At 39.4% G+C, this 13,947-nt stretch overlaps 1 protein-coding gene across 1 annotated transcript in view; it reads left to right on the forward strand.

Annotated features, from left to right (window-relative positions):
* The first annotated feature begins 3,977 nt into the window (after positions 1–3,977).
* Positions 3,978–13,947, forward strand: part of SEL1L (SEL1L adaptor subunit of SYVN1 ubiquitin ligase) — a 28,875-nt gene continuing 18,905 nt past the window's right edge. Inside the window, exons 1-3 of the mRNA XM_061156502.1 lie at positions 3,978–4,172; positions 9,219–9,256; positions 10,317–10,548. Of these exons, the coding sequence (XP_061012485.1) occupies positions 4,103–4,172; positions 9,219–9,256; positions 10,317–10,548 (340 nt within the window). The 5' untranslated portion in view covers positions 3,978–4,102. The remainder of the gene's footprint in view (positions 4,173–9,218; positions 9,257–10,316; positions 10,549–13,947) is intronic.

The following is a 13,947-nucleotide window of genomic DNA, read 5'->3' on the forward strand; positions in this document are numbered from 1 at the left end:
CACCCCATATCTCTTTTAAACTTCACAATAGACCTAGTGACCTGGTGAAGAGGGAATGATCAACGTATCTGTTTTTCAGATGAGGTGAATAGGAGTGAAGTAAATCTCCTGTGTAATAGGGGCACAAGGGCTCCTTAATATTTCCTGTAAGATAAAATTATGGTAGATATTTTAAGATTAATCTATGGTACACAACATGTGCTTTGAAAATATTGTTAGAACACTTTATTGGTAAGGTGTATCTATTAATCAGGGCTCCCCAGGAGGTACTAGCGGTAAAGAATCCACCTGCCAATGCAGGAGACTTGGGTTCAATCTCTGGGTCTGGAAGCTCCCCTGGAGTAGGAGGAAATGGCACCCCATTCCAATATTCTTGCCTGGAAAATTCCACGGGCAGAGGAGCCTGGCAGGCTATAGTCCATGGGGTCACAAACAGCTGGACACAATGCAAAACTGAGCACACACATCATTAATCAACGAATAATCATCTAAGGCCAGTAGATGACAAGTTCCATGCTATATACCTATATACTTAATTGTATAATCGTCTTTGTTCTCAGCAAACTGCCACCAATTTAAAAGGCAAGTTTGTGACTGTTCTGCAGACACTTAGAGAAATAAGGATTAATGAAGACTGGCCTGAAAGGAGAAGGCTCAGCTAAGATGAAATGCCACTGAAACTGGGAAGATGCCAGGGTTGTGGCTAAGAAGCAGCAGCAGAGCAATGGGCAGATGGCAAAGGAGCCCAAGAGAAAACAAGAGAGTGTTAATGCAGAAGTCAAGAAGATAGTAAAAGAGAAGTTGGCAATTTGTCATTGCAGTGCCTAGCACAGGGCCTTCAATGTAAGAAGCACTCAGTAAAGAAAAAAGATAAAAAAAGATGCAGTTAGATCTTAACCAAGCAGTGAGCTTTCCTCAATCTTATCAATCAGATAACCACTGCTTCTCTTGTGGAAGGCAGAAGTTTCTTTCCCAATAATCCCCCCAAAAAAGTAGAACGGTCTGTACAAGTTCCTATTTTGGCAGTAGAAGTTCTAATTTTTTTTTATTCTATGACAAAGCCAGCCATTGGAAATTTTTGAAAAAGCAGATGAAAGCAGTGTTTAAGGAAAATTAATCTGGCCGTGGTATGTAGTTTAGGTTAGAGGAAAGAGAGAATGGTGTTGGTGAATATGGCTAGAACTCAGGTGCATCAAGCAAGTAGGGAAAATGAGGGCCAGCAGGGAAGTTTTCAGTGAGAAAGGGGGAAATGGCCACATAATATACTAGATTTTACTCTATAATTTAAAATCAGAGGAACTCTAAGGAAGCACTGTTAGTGACAAAAATAGAGATGAATGGTGGTAAGACAGTATTAGAAAAGAGAACTCTTTTTCATGGGACAGTATTTGTCCTTCATCCTCTCCAGTGTGAATGTTGAACAACATTTTTTTTTATCCTTTTCCTGGAAAAGAGGACTCTTCATCAGAGAAGATGGAACACAAACGGTATCAAGATTTGTGTCCAGTGTGAACTTCTCCAAAATCCCGAACTCAGAATGTCCAAGTTCCAGACCTAAGAGCTGACTGTGGGTGAATGCTAAGGAAAACAGAATGACACAATTTGATGAAGGAGCAGGAACATTAAGCCTCTGCCCTGCTACCTCGTGAGAGCATACTGGAGTTGGTACTTAACACACAAGACTATTTCCACTTCCGCCATGTAATCACTGTCACCTTTATCTCCAAATATGTCAACCTAGACACCTGAACCTAGTCAACCTAAGACCTAGGTAATCAATGAAGAGGACAATGTAACTTGACAAAAGGAGAGGGATGAGCACAAATGTGTAAAAGGGTTTTTCAAAGACTGTTGACCCCCTTTTCCAGATTATTATTATCTGGTGACCCTTGTAAAAATAAGTAGCATTGACATGATCTGTTAGTTGGTTCAGTTGCTCAGTTGTGTCTGACTCTTTGTGACTGCATGGACTGCAGCACGCCAGGCTTCCCTGTCCATCAATAACTCCTGGAGCTTGCTCAAGCTCATGTCCCTCGACTCGGTGATATCATCCAACCATCTCATCCTTGGCCATCCCCTTCTCCTCCTGCCCTTAATCTTTCCCAGCATCAGGGTCTTTTCCAATAAGTCTATTCTTCGCATCAGGTGGCCAAAGGATTGGAGTTTCAGCTTCAGCATCAGTCCTTCCAATGAATATTCAGGGTTGATTTTCTTTAGGATTGACTGGTTTGATCTCCTTGCAGTCCAAGGGACTCTCAAGAGTCTTCTCCAACACCACAGTTCAAAAGCATCAATTCTTCGGTGCTCAGCTGCCTTTACAGTCCAACTCTCACATCCATACATGACTATTGGAAAAGCCATAGCTTTGACTAGATCAACCTTTGTCAGCAAAGTAATGTCTCTGCTTTTTAATATGCTTTCTAGGTTGGTCATAGCTTTTCTTCCAAGGATCAAGCATCTTTTAATTTCATGGCTGCAGTCACCATCTGCAGTGATTTTGAAGCCCAAGAAAATAGTCTATCACTGTTTCTTTCCATTGTTTCCCCATCTCTTTGCCATGAAGTGATGGGACCAGATGCCATGATCTTTGTTTTTTGAATGTTGAGTTTTAAGCCAGCTTTTTCACTCTCCTCTTTCACTTTCATCAAGAGGCTCTTCAGTTCTTCTTCTCTTTCTGCCATAAGAGTGGTGTCATCTGCATATCTGAGGTTATTGATATTTCTCCTGGTAATCTTGATTCCAGCTTGTGCTTCATCCAGCCCAGCGTTTCTCATGATGTACGCTGCATGTAAGTTAAATAAGCAGGGTGACAACATACAGCCTTGATGTACTCCTTTCCCAATTTGGAACCAGTCGGTTGTTCCATGTCCAGTTCCAACTGTTGCTTCTTGACCTGCATACAGATTTCTCAGGATGCAGGTAAGGTAGTCTGGTATTCCCATCTCTTGAAGAATTTTCCAGTTTGTTGTGATCTACAGATTCAAAGGGTTTGGCATAATCAATAAAGCAGAAGTTGATGTTTTTTCTGGTACCTGATAGGATTTATTTCCTTTCGTTTTTTAGGGGCAAGGAGGCCAGTTAGTGAGTGCCAACTTATATCCCTATACCAGGTACTGTTTCATTTAAGTTAAAAAGAAACACCTCGCTCAGTCTAGCCCTTGTATTTTTTCCTCAGTGCTGTTATCACTATGCTCAATCCAAACTCTAAATAAAACTAAGAGTAAGAAGAGCTTAACACACTACAAACTCTTAACCTTATAATGTGTGTGCACTCGGTCGCTCAGTCCCAGGGGACTCTTTGAGGGCCCCACAAACTGTTGCCTGCCAGGCACCTCTGTCCATGAAATTTTCCAGGTAAGAATACTGAAGTGGGGTGCCATTTCCTCCTCTAGGGGTGCTTCTGCGACCCAGGGATCGAACCCAGGGCTCCTGCATTGGCAGGAGGATTCTTTACCACTAGCGCCACCTGAGAGACCCCTTCTTGATATTTACTTGGCGCCAAAAAAAAAAAAAAAAAAAAACCCTCTGGGTTCATGGCCTTGAGAGAGCGTCTGGTTCAGGTGTTAGCTAAGTTCTCTTAACTTCTACAGAACCGGCGCTTTTAGATATTGCCCCGCGACGGACTACGTTTCCCAGGAGCCCATACCAGAGCGAGAGGCCCATGAAGTGCATTGTGGGAATTGTAGTCTCTAGGGTGACTACCCTCGTCCCATTCCGGACTCTCGCTCCGATTCCGGGATGGTTAAACCAAGGAGCTCACCAATTAGTTGGGGCCATGTCGCTGAGGCCGTGGTCCAACCGAGAAAGCCGGTGTGAGAACTGCGCGTCGCGATTGGTCGAATCCTTGACCTCAGGGGCGGGGCAATGAGGTGGGCGGGGAGGGCCGCGACGATTGGGCGAGGCGTACGCGGCGGCGGGCGCGTATTGGCTGCCCGCTGGGGCAGGGAGGTCTGGGAAGGGGTGGAGGAAGAAGACCAGAGCAGGAAGCGCAGCGGCGAGGCGGAGGTGGCGGCGGCGGCGGCGGCGGCGGAGGAGGCTGAGCTGGTGGTGGCCGAGGCGGAAGAGACAGCTCCGGGGGGTGGCAGCGGCCCTTGGGAGCAGGATGCGGGTCCGGTTCGGGCTGACGCTGCTGCTCTGGGCAGTGCTGCTGGGCTCGGCCTTGGCGTCCTCGGGTCAGTATCCGCCCCCTTCGGACTGGAGGCCGGGAGCCACCGCCCCCCGCTCCGGCCTCCTTCCCGGGGCAGGGCCGTGGGGGCTCCAGCCTCGCCCTGGCTTGTCACTCACGGTCCTCTCTTGGGTTTGGGATGCCCGGGGCCAGAGTGGCTGTTGAGGAGAGCTTGCGAGGGGAGGAAGAGAAGGGTGCCCCCCGACCCACTGCACACGCCTCTCCTCACTTGACAAACTTGCACGACTCCTTAGGAAGGAGAACGGAGTCGATGGGCATGAACCCCGACAGCTTAGAGACCCACGACTGCCGCGGAGATACTGTGTTCCGTCGTTTTAGAAACTTCGCACAATCTGAGCTTGTCCCCTCGGCAGAGCCGGGTCCATCAAAAAAGCAGGATGTTGACAGTGGTTGGTTGGGTTTGCATGGCACCTCAGATGATCCTGTCTCTTTGTTTATTAAAAAAAAAAAAAGCGAACGAAGGCTTTTGATGTGATCATGCCTATCCTGGTACCCCTTTTAAAGAAATAATTCCTGAGAAAGTGGTATTTTTGTGTTGTTTTTTTTTTAACTGTGTCACAGGGTTTCTGAGCTGCCCCATGTTTGCTGACGGTCATTTTTCAAGAAAAGAAAGAACTGGGTGTTTTTTTTTTTTTCATTAGTGTAAAATGGATAACCTCTAGATTTAATTTTTTTTTTAACATAAATAGATTCATGTGCCTTTGAATTGTTTTCCCAATTAGCTGATTTATACCCTGGCTGTGGAAATTATCGTTTCCCTTCTTTAATAGCTTAATCTGCCAACATCTGAAAATGTCAGTTTTGAGAGTGTTGGTAAAGGAGCACTTAGTGTTTCTAAGTGATGGTAAAGAAAGAATTAGTACAGTAAAGCTTTTGAATTTTAATTGGTTTCAGTTAACAAAACAGCTGTTCTGTGGCTTTAAATTTTTTTGGAACAAGGCAGGGTATAAATGTCAATGCTTTTTTTTTTTTCCCAACAGAAAATTTCCCAGATGGTTATTTGAATCCTCAAATTATCTGTCCTAGTTGTAAGTCAGTGCTGTAACGTCATTCTGCTTCTAAAATAAGAGATCTAAACCTAAAATTCTATCCATAATGTGGTGTAAGACACCATTTCAAAAGCAACAAGCATATGCCAGTTACTTTACTGCCAACATCATGCTTTAAAGTCTGCTCCCGCCTCCCCTGTTCTTGTTGATTTGTGTTCATGACCAAATCTTTAAAACTCTGTGTAACTCCTGAAGCACTGCTAGTAGTTATCCGATCAAAGGAAGTTTGTGATCAGTGCTGTAGAGTCCCTGTCATCCAGGAACCACCTGCATCATAATTCGTGTTATGTTTTTGTTAAAAATGCAGTTTTAGGTCTTGAACGGGTTAGGGCATCTGTTGTTTAACAAGCTCCACAAGTGATTCTTCACACTGAAGTGTAAGAACTACTAAAGAACACAATTGATAGCCCTCCAATTCAGTTTGCAGAATTTAAAGAAAAAGCATATAAACATTTTCCTGCATTTTCTTTTGACCAGATTTCACATATCCAAAGTGTCATGTCAGTGGAGATGATGATTGAAGAAGTCTTTTCATCAACAGTTGGGATTCCCAGTAGATTATAATAGAAGACTGTTAATAATAAATTGTTAAATCTTTGGGTTGTGTTGATATAAGCAAAAGACTAGGTTCACAAAACATCTGCTCTGATTTCCATTATGGTTAAACTGCCAAAACATTTCTATGGTAGAGGCTAAAGCCTTGCTTAACCCGAACTAGAACAATGTAGATGTGTATGGTGACATGAAGAGCAGATGATAGCACACTTAAGTGAGATAGTTTTATAAATGGAGTACATGGACTTTCAGTTGGCTTTTTTATTCGTTAAATTGCTTATTTACAAAGTGTTGGCCTCATTTTTAGCTTAAAAAGTTTTGCTTCGTTCACAATTTAGTGTTGACTTAAAATGTTTGACTGTTAGTAGCTACCCGGGGCGAGTCGCATTTTTTGCCAGGTAGAATTTGATCACCCAGCTGAAGGAATCTTGGTCCTGTCGTTGTTAGTAGCTATTATCTAATAACTTACCTTGAAGCCGTGTAAAAATTTCGTACTTTTTTAAGAAACATTTTCTTTTCCTTCGGAATAAATAAATTTAAAGGAGGAGATTTAAAAGATATTTCTCCTTCGTTTTCTCCAGGTTATAATGAAACATGCTTTAACTTCTCACATGTTTTCGTGTTTTTGACAGGAAGTGGCTTATTGGTTAAAATGATTTACTGTTCATTTCTGTTTTTTTTTAATGCCAAATAATATTATGGAGTCTTGTGAATATGGTCCAACACTAGGTATTTCAGGTAATAGTTATGCCATATATTTCAGATTGCAAAATATGTTTCCTTTCACTCTTCTTTTGTTCCTTAAAACTTTATTGAGAGTCAACAGGGCAGGTGATATTCTTCCCTTTGACGCTTGAGAATAAGAAGACTGAGCAAGCTTGCCATATTGAACCACGTGTGTAACATTGACATGGCATGAAGCCAGGTTTTGAGCCTAATTGTCCAGGCCTTGGATTTGGAGTAGTTAAGAATCAGCAGTATCCTAGGATCTGCACAGATTTCAGTGGCAAATCTGAAAACAGGCTGTCTGGTCTCTTTTCACTAAACTTTCCAGACTTTCTGTGTTTAAAAGTGTATCCGTCTCTGTTTAATCTACATGACAAGTTAGAAGATGAATTTGTAGTGACCACTTTCCCTTGAAAGATGATCCTTGGTATTTTGCAGTTGTGTTAACTAATATTATAAAACTGAAAATTGGTCTTTTTCAAAGCAAGGGGTATGATTACCAGAGTAATGTAAACCATGATATTTGGATACAGTACTGTTTAGTGAGAAGTCCTTAACTCTTCACTGTATCCTTTTTGCATTTTTCTTCTTGCTTGATAATGTAATCTGATAAAAGCACTACTGTATTCTTTTTATTTATACATAACTTCAGTATTTTTCATCCTTACCTGACTGCCTGTCATAAGTTTCTAGGTTATGAGAAATTTACTTAAAAAGTATTATGTGAATGGACATACCAGTTTGAAAAAGAAAATAGCTGATGCTTTCAGATTACCATCTGGAGTAGGCTTTCCCAGTTTAGTAAGTGAGAATTTTTTTAATTTGCCAGTAACCTGAATATATATTCCTGGTTTGTTAAAAGAGAAAAGAAGGAGCAGCATGATGCAATTCGTATGAAATAACCCTGATGTCACAAGTTCCCATGTCTCTGGGAGCTCAAAAACATATCCTGCTACTCTGATGCCTAACAGCTTGTAGTGTCTCAAATGTACATTTTTTATAATTTATTTATGGGCATCTATATTATTTACCTATTAGCTACATACGTGACCTGTTGTGGCAGGGTACTCAGCTGGGTGGTTAATGTTGAGTTCTGACTAATAGCAAGTTTCAGAATTTGGGTGTATACCCTATACATTTCACATTTAATGTCTGCCCTTGATATATTAACTAGTTAATGTTTATGACTAATTATATACATTCACATATACAATGTAGTTGTGTATTAGAGGTGAAGTTTTTTCCTTTATGCAAAGATTTGCTGAGAATGGACTTTGAACCATATGTTAGAACTTGGGCTTTGGGTAATACTTGTGAAGAAGTGAGCCTGAAGAGTGACTGTTTATTAATTGACATCACTGCCTATAAACCTAAATGTTATAGGCCCTATGGGACTGATATATGTTATACTCTTCTTTTCCCCACCCACCAGAAAAAAATATTTGGAAGGTAATCTAAATGTAGTGAATGTGAAAATAACTATCATTTTTCTTTGAATTCATAGCACTTTTATATGTGGCAGAACCTCACCAGTAGACCGATTTCTGAAATATTCAAAGGAAACAAAACCTGAAATAGAGTTGAGTATTTGGTACATAATGAGTTGGTTATACTTCTTAAAAGTTTAGTTCAGTGCTTTGCTAACACAAACTCCAAAACATGTTTTTGCTGTACTTTGAAGAGTTACAAGTTACCAATAATAGTTAGGTATAATCATATGAAGTGAAGGTAAATGGCAACCATAACACCATATTTTCTAGTAAAAATCACATAGTTTATAACATTTTTGCCTGTGGTTAATTTCTCACATAACTTAAGGAGCTGGCAATACTGAATCGAGTAAGAAGGAAATTTAAAGATATCTGACACTTGTTTTTTTAACTGGCATACAAAGATCAAATATTTGCGAATGGCCAGTTGGGTTGCTGAATGTGTTTATATAAGGCAGTAAAAAGAATAACAGGCAGCTAGAATAGAAGTAACAACAGAGAAATCCAGAGAGAATAACAGAAGTAATCTTAATGTAATCTGACAAAGCCAAAACAGCTAGTATAAGTTTGGAAGAAAGATACAAGTAGTGATTGGATTTATTGGTAATGTGATATAGGCTATTGATTTCCTAATAAGTAGATCTCATGTGAGTGGATACATGATAGTGTGATGTTCTCAGTTCACATATCTGGTTATATCTTCAGTGAAGTCAAACACAGATCCTAACTATCTTTGGCAACTCTGCTAATCAGTCTTAGTGAATAATAAAATGCTAGTTATCACTACAATAAGCTACAGTAACTCCAGATTCTGAGCAGAGGAAAAGAAGGAGTGGAATCCCAAACCACACAATTAGGACTCTATTTTCTAAATTTAGTAACTCATTCTCAGTAGTGGACTAACTGTATACAGAAGAACTGGATGGTATCTGAAGAAATATCTGGTTTTGGTGGTGATGTTCTCGGTCTTCCTGTCTAACAGATGAAGCTACTGTCCTTCCTGGATAAAGAGGAAGAAATACCCCCAACACCCCTTTTTCCTTTCACTTAGTTTTTTCTGAACAGTTGTTGCATACAACAAATTTTTAGATAATTCTAGATTATCTAGTGTCTGATCATTATTTATTATACTTGTCAAACTGCTTTCACTTAATAATACCTGTGATTACCAAACAAGAAAGACAACTAAATTGTCTTAAAATTTCTTTACAGATGAAGAAGGCAACCAGGATGAATCCATAGATTCCAAGGTGTGTACTCAGATTTGCATTGACCAGTGTTTGATGCCCAATTTAAAAGCATGAATTATGTATCTTAGAAAGGATATGAAATCTGCATCTTTTGAGCAACAGGATTGGATTTCAAAAAGAAAAAGATAGCTAGCATCAGTACTAATTCTTCTGGGGGCTGGAGGGTGGTGGGATGGAAATCACTGACCTGTTGGAATGTTCAGTCACTCAGTCACATCCGACTCTTTGTGACCCCATGGACGGTAGTTTGCCAGGCTCATCTGTCCATGGAATTTTCTGGCCAGAATACTGGAGGGGGTTGTCATTTCCTCCTCCAGAGAATCTTCCCGACCCTGGGATCAAACCCGCATCTCCTGCGGCTTCTGCATTGGCAGGTGGATTCTTTACCACTGAGCCACCTGGGAAGCCCCTAGAGAATAATAAATATTTCTATTAAGAGTGTTGGTTACCAGGTTTAATTTCAACTTAAATGTGGTGTGTGTGTCTGTGCGTTGAAGAGCCTTAAGGCAGTTACATTTTACTGCCTAATGAGAGATTGATTTTATTCTTTTTTTTTAGTTTTTTAATTAGAAGATTTAACCTCTGTCATTGTTTCCACTTATATAAGTTCTTTAAAAACAAAATCTATTAATGCACTTAAATTGATTGGTTGAATGAATGAGGTTGATTATTGCCTATTCAAAGAGACCAATCACTTATGATCCCTGATCTCTAGACTAGGAGGAATGCGGGTAAGAAGCAGGAAGCTCTAGTACAGGGCTGTCATACGGGGAAGTATGAGATATACTGGGAGCAAGGAGGGGAAGACCATAACCAAGACTTAGGGGATTTGAGGAAGGCTTCTTGGGGGGAAGTAACATCCAAGTTGAAATCCGTACAATCAGGTTTAGGCAGGTGATGAGGGCACGTGATAGGCAGATAGCAGAGTCTGTAGAGGCAAGCAAGTAGGACACGTTCAAGGAGCTGAAGGAGCTGTGTCTGAATTAGTGAAAGTAATGGTCAGATTAGATTGGAGGGAGTCTTATTACTATTGGTAACTAAAAATACTTCATATTCTCAGACTTCTGTGCCGTCAGATGAGTCGGTAGAGAACCACAGCCCAGCAGGCAGAGTAATCGCTGGTCAGATATTCCTTGATTCAGAAGAATCTGAATTGGAATCACCTCCTCAAGAAGAGGAAGACAACCTCAGAAGCCAAGAAGGGGAAAGCATCGCAGAAGAAATCAGCTTTCTAGAATCTCCAAACCCAGAAAACAAGGACTATGAAGAGCCGACGAAAGTACGGACACCAGGTAGTCTGGATGTTTTGTTTGCTTTTGTCTGATTTAGCAAGGAGGCAGCTGGAATTTTAAAGCTAGCGCAGAGGGTACAGAAGTCCTGTTTTACTGATTGTTCATCACATGTAGTGTGTAGAGTATAATTTTACAGAGTGTGTTACATAAGCTAAGTCTGATCGTCAGTATTGCTGTTGTGTTATATTCATGTTCAGGAGTCCGGTATGTGATAATGCATCAGAGCGGCACACAGAATAAGAGCTCAGACAGGGAGGGCTGTCTCCAGTGCTGCTTTGGTTACTTTCGGAAATGTTAGGATTTTCACTGCAGTAATCTTTTCAGGCATCCTGGATAATTTGATTTAGGTGTTTATCCCTCTCCAGTTGAAGCCTACATAAAGACTTTAATCCAATTCTAATTTTCACTTTCTTGACACTGTAATTTTTAAATTTACGACTTGCTCTTTCTCACAATACAGTGTGCTAAATACCTATTCTTCTAAAAATTAATTATTAATGTGTCTTTGCTGCCCTGTCCCACCACCCTTCTGTCATTTATCATTTCAAAGATCACCACCATTCCCGCTTATTCTGTTAGTAGGCAGTCTCGAGAACTGATCCAGATTTGGCCTTTTAAAAATATAATTTATTGCAAATACACAAAAAGAGAAACCACTGTTTAAAAATTAAAAGTACCTTAATCCCATCAATTAGAAGTAACAGCTGTTAACATAATGGAGACTCTTTCAGGCTTTTTTCTAGATGTTTGGTTTTAAGAAGACTAAATTGGTTCAGAATGTATATACTGTTTTACGGCCTGCATTTGCACATAACAGTTAGTCTTGAACATTTCCCCGTATTATTTAATATTCTTTTACAATTTGATGGTTAATGCCTATAAATATTTTTTCATGTAAATGTACCATAACAGTATTTTTTTAATGTATCTTTGGAAGTGGCCTTAGAGTTAGTTGTTAAAAGTAAACCTTGAACGTAAAATATAAAATTTTAAGACATTTTTGTCAAATTGCTAAGTTCTGCAGAAAAATAAGTCTCTTTATTTCCTTTGAAACCACTACTTTTCCTGTCCCTCAGTCAGATGTGTATTACCATTTTTAAGTTTTTGCCAAATATTGATTTTCATGCCTTTCTTTTATCCGGGAGACTTCCAAACAAGTGCAGAAGTAGAGAGCGTAATGACCCCGGTGTGCCCACCGTCGCCCGGCTTCAGCCGCCATCGGTGCCCTTGTACTTGCTTCATCTTTGCTACTCCATACGCACTTGCTCTTTTTTCCTCCTGGAGTATTAAGCAAATTCCACGTTGTTTTACCTGTGTACACATCTCTAAAAGTAAGAATTTTTTTTTTCAACGAAACAAAAAATGCAGGTATTAAAACACTCATAAGGTTAGCTATTGTTCCCATTCCTATCACCCAGTACCCAGATTCTGTTCTGTTTTCCCAGTCGTTTCCAGTGTCTTCTTGGAATTGGTTTCTTTCAGTCAGTATCCACACTGAGATCTTAGGTTTCTCTTACTCTGTAACAATCCTCCCTCCCTGTTTTCAAGTGCTATTTTATTTGTTAAAGAAAGAATGTCCTTTGCGCTACAGGACTTCCCACATTCTAGATCTAGTGGGTCATATTCTTGTAACGTAATTGAACTTGTTCCACTATCTGCTGTCTAGTCTGTGAACTAGAAGTTCAGTCCAAAGGCTTGGGTAGATTTTGTCTTTTTTTGGTGTGATTTAATATATGTTTATATTATGAAATGACTACCACAAATTTAGTTAACATCCATTACCACACAGTTACAATTCTTTTTCTTGTGAAGAAAACTTTCAAGATCTACTCTCAGCAACTTACAGATATACAATATTGTTAACTATACTCAATGTGTTGTATGTTATATCCTTGAAGTCAGTTTTTTATTATTTTTTATCTAGAATCTTTTTTATTTTTTAAATTATGAAAGTATGATTACATATTTACAGGAGACTTAGAAAATACAGAACAAAGTTACATATAGTTCCACGATTTTTTCAGTAGATAAATTGAGATTTTTTTAGTTGAAATTTCAATATAAAACTCAAAAAATACCAATAAATATACAGAAAAGTAGAAGGATATTATAGACCTGAAAAGCGCCATGAACCAATTCAACATAATTAAGATTTTTATAATTTCAGTAGGATATATAAAAACAGTAGGATACAAATTCTATTCAAGTTCCCGTATAATATAAACTAAGAGACACTGGAACATATCCAGGGGCATAAAACATAGTGCAAAAATTTCATGGTCTAAAGGTATTGCAATCATACAGAGTCTGTTCTCTTGTCACTGTGAAACTGTTTTTTAATTGATAATATTCATAGACAGTGTTGTATACTTCCCATTGCATTACCTGGGAGGTATGTAGTATTTGTCCCACTTCTAGGGATTGGTCAGTAGGGTTGGGTGTTGTCAGCCTGATCCAGCCATTGGAAAGTTCCTCACTGACCTTTTGCCCAGAAGTTTTGAGAACCATTTCATTCTTTGTATGGATCCATCTTTTTCAGTGGGAGTTGCAAAATATGACTTTCTAACTTATTCCTTCTGCATTTGTTATCTGGGATTCTTTCATAAAGAGGAACTCTTCTCATCAACTATTTGGTTACCCAGAAATACAGTCCATACAATAGGATAAAATGCTTGATTCTTTCCCCTGAAATATTTTCAAATAATGATTTGGTACCCTAGCAACCTGCAAAAGAGACCTGTGAATATGTTTTCATTTCTGTTTGTTTTGCTTTGCTTTTGAGCATCATTAGAAATCCATGGGTTTTATATATCTGTGCATTACTCTTTTGTAATCATTCTTTTTTATTGTTTACCTTTTTCCATTTTTGGCTGTTGAGAGTCCCTTTAAGTGTACTCCTTTGTGCTTTTTGACTAATTGTAGGTAACTTTTAAACTTTTTTTTTTTCTTTTTAGGCAGGACAAGATGTCCCAAATTCATCTTATATGTTTCCTGACCTAAAAATGAATCTCAGCCCTCCTTTTAGTGGGAAATTGTATTTATTTTGGAGAGTATAATCTAGACACCAAGGATATGCATTGCAGCTGCATTATCATTACTAATAGATTTCTTTTTTGGTCAAAGAGTTAGGAAATATAACATTCATATTGATTTTTTTCCAGTTCAGATTGAATATTACAGGTGAGATAACGAAGGGTCAGACTGACAAATTGATTTCACAAGAATCCAAGATCCTACCTAATGTCCAACTTGACTAATGTGTTTAAAGATCTAACTGTCACAAGACACAGGTCACAGGTCTGAAGCCGCCAGAGCCGCTCCCAGGTCCTGTCTTGCCGCATTTAAGATGTGCCCTGGCTGACTTTAACACATGATTTTAACTTACAACAGCTTTGACTG

Source organism: Dama dama, chromosome 12 (genome assembly GCF_033118175.1).
Source record: "Dama dama isolate Ldn47 chromosome 12, ASM3311817v1, whole genome shotgun sequence".
NCBI lineage: Eukaryota > Metazoa > Chordata > Mammalia > Artiodactyla > Cervidae > Dama > Dama dama.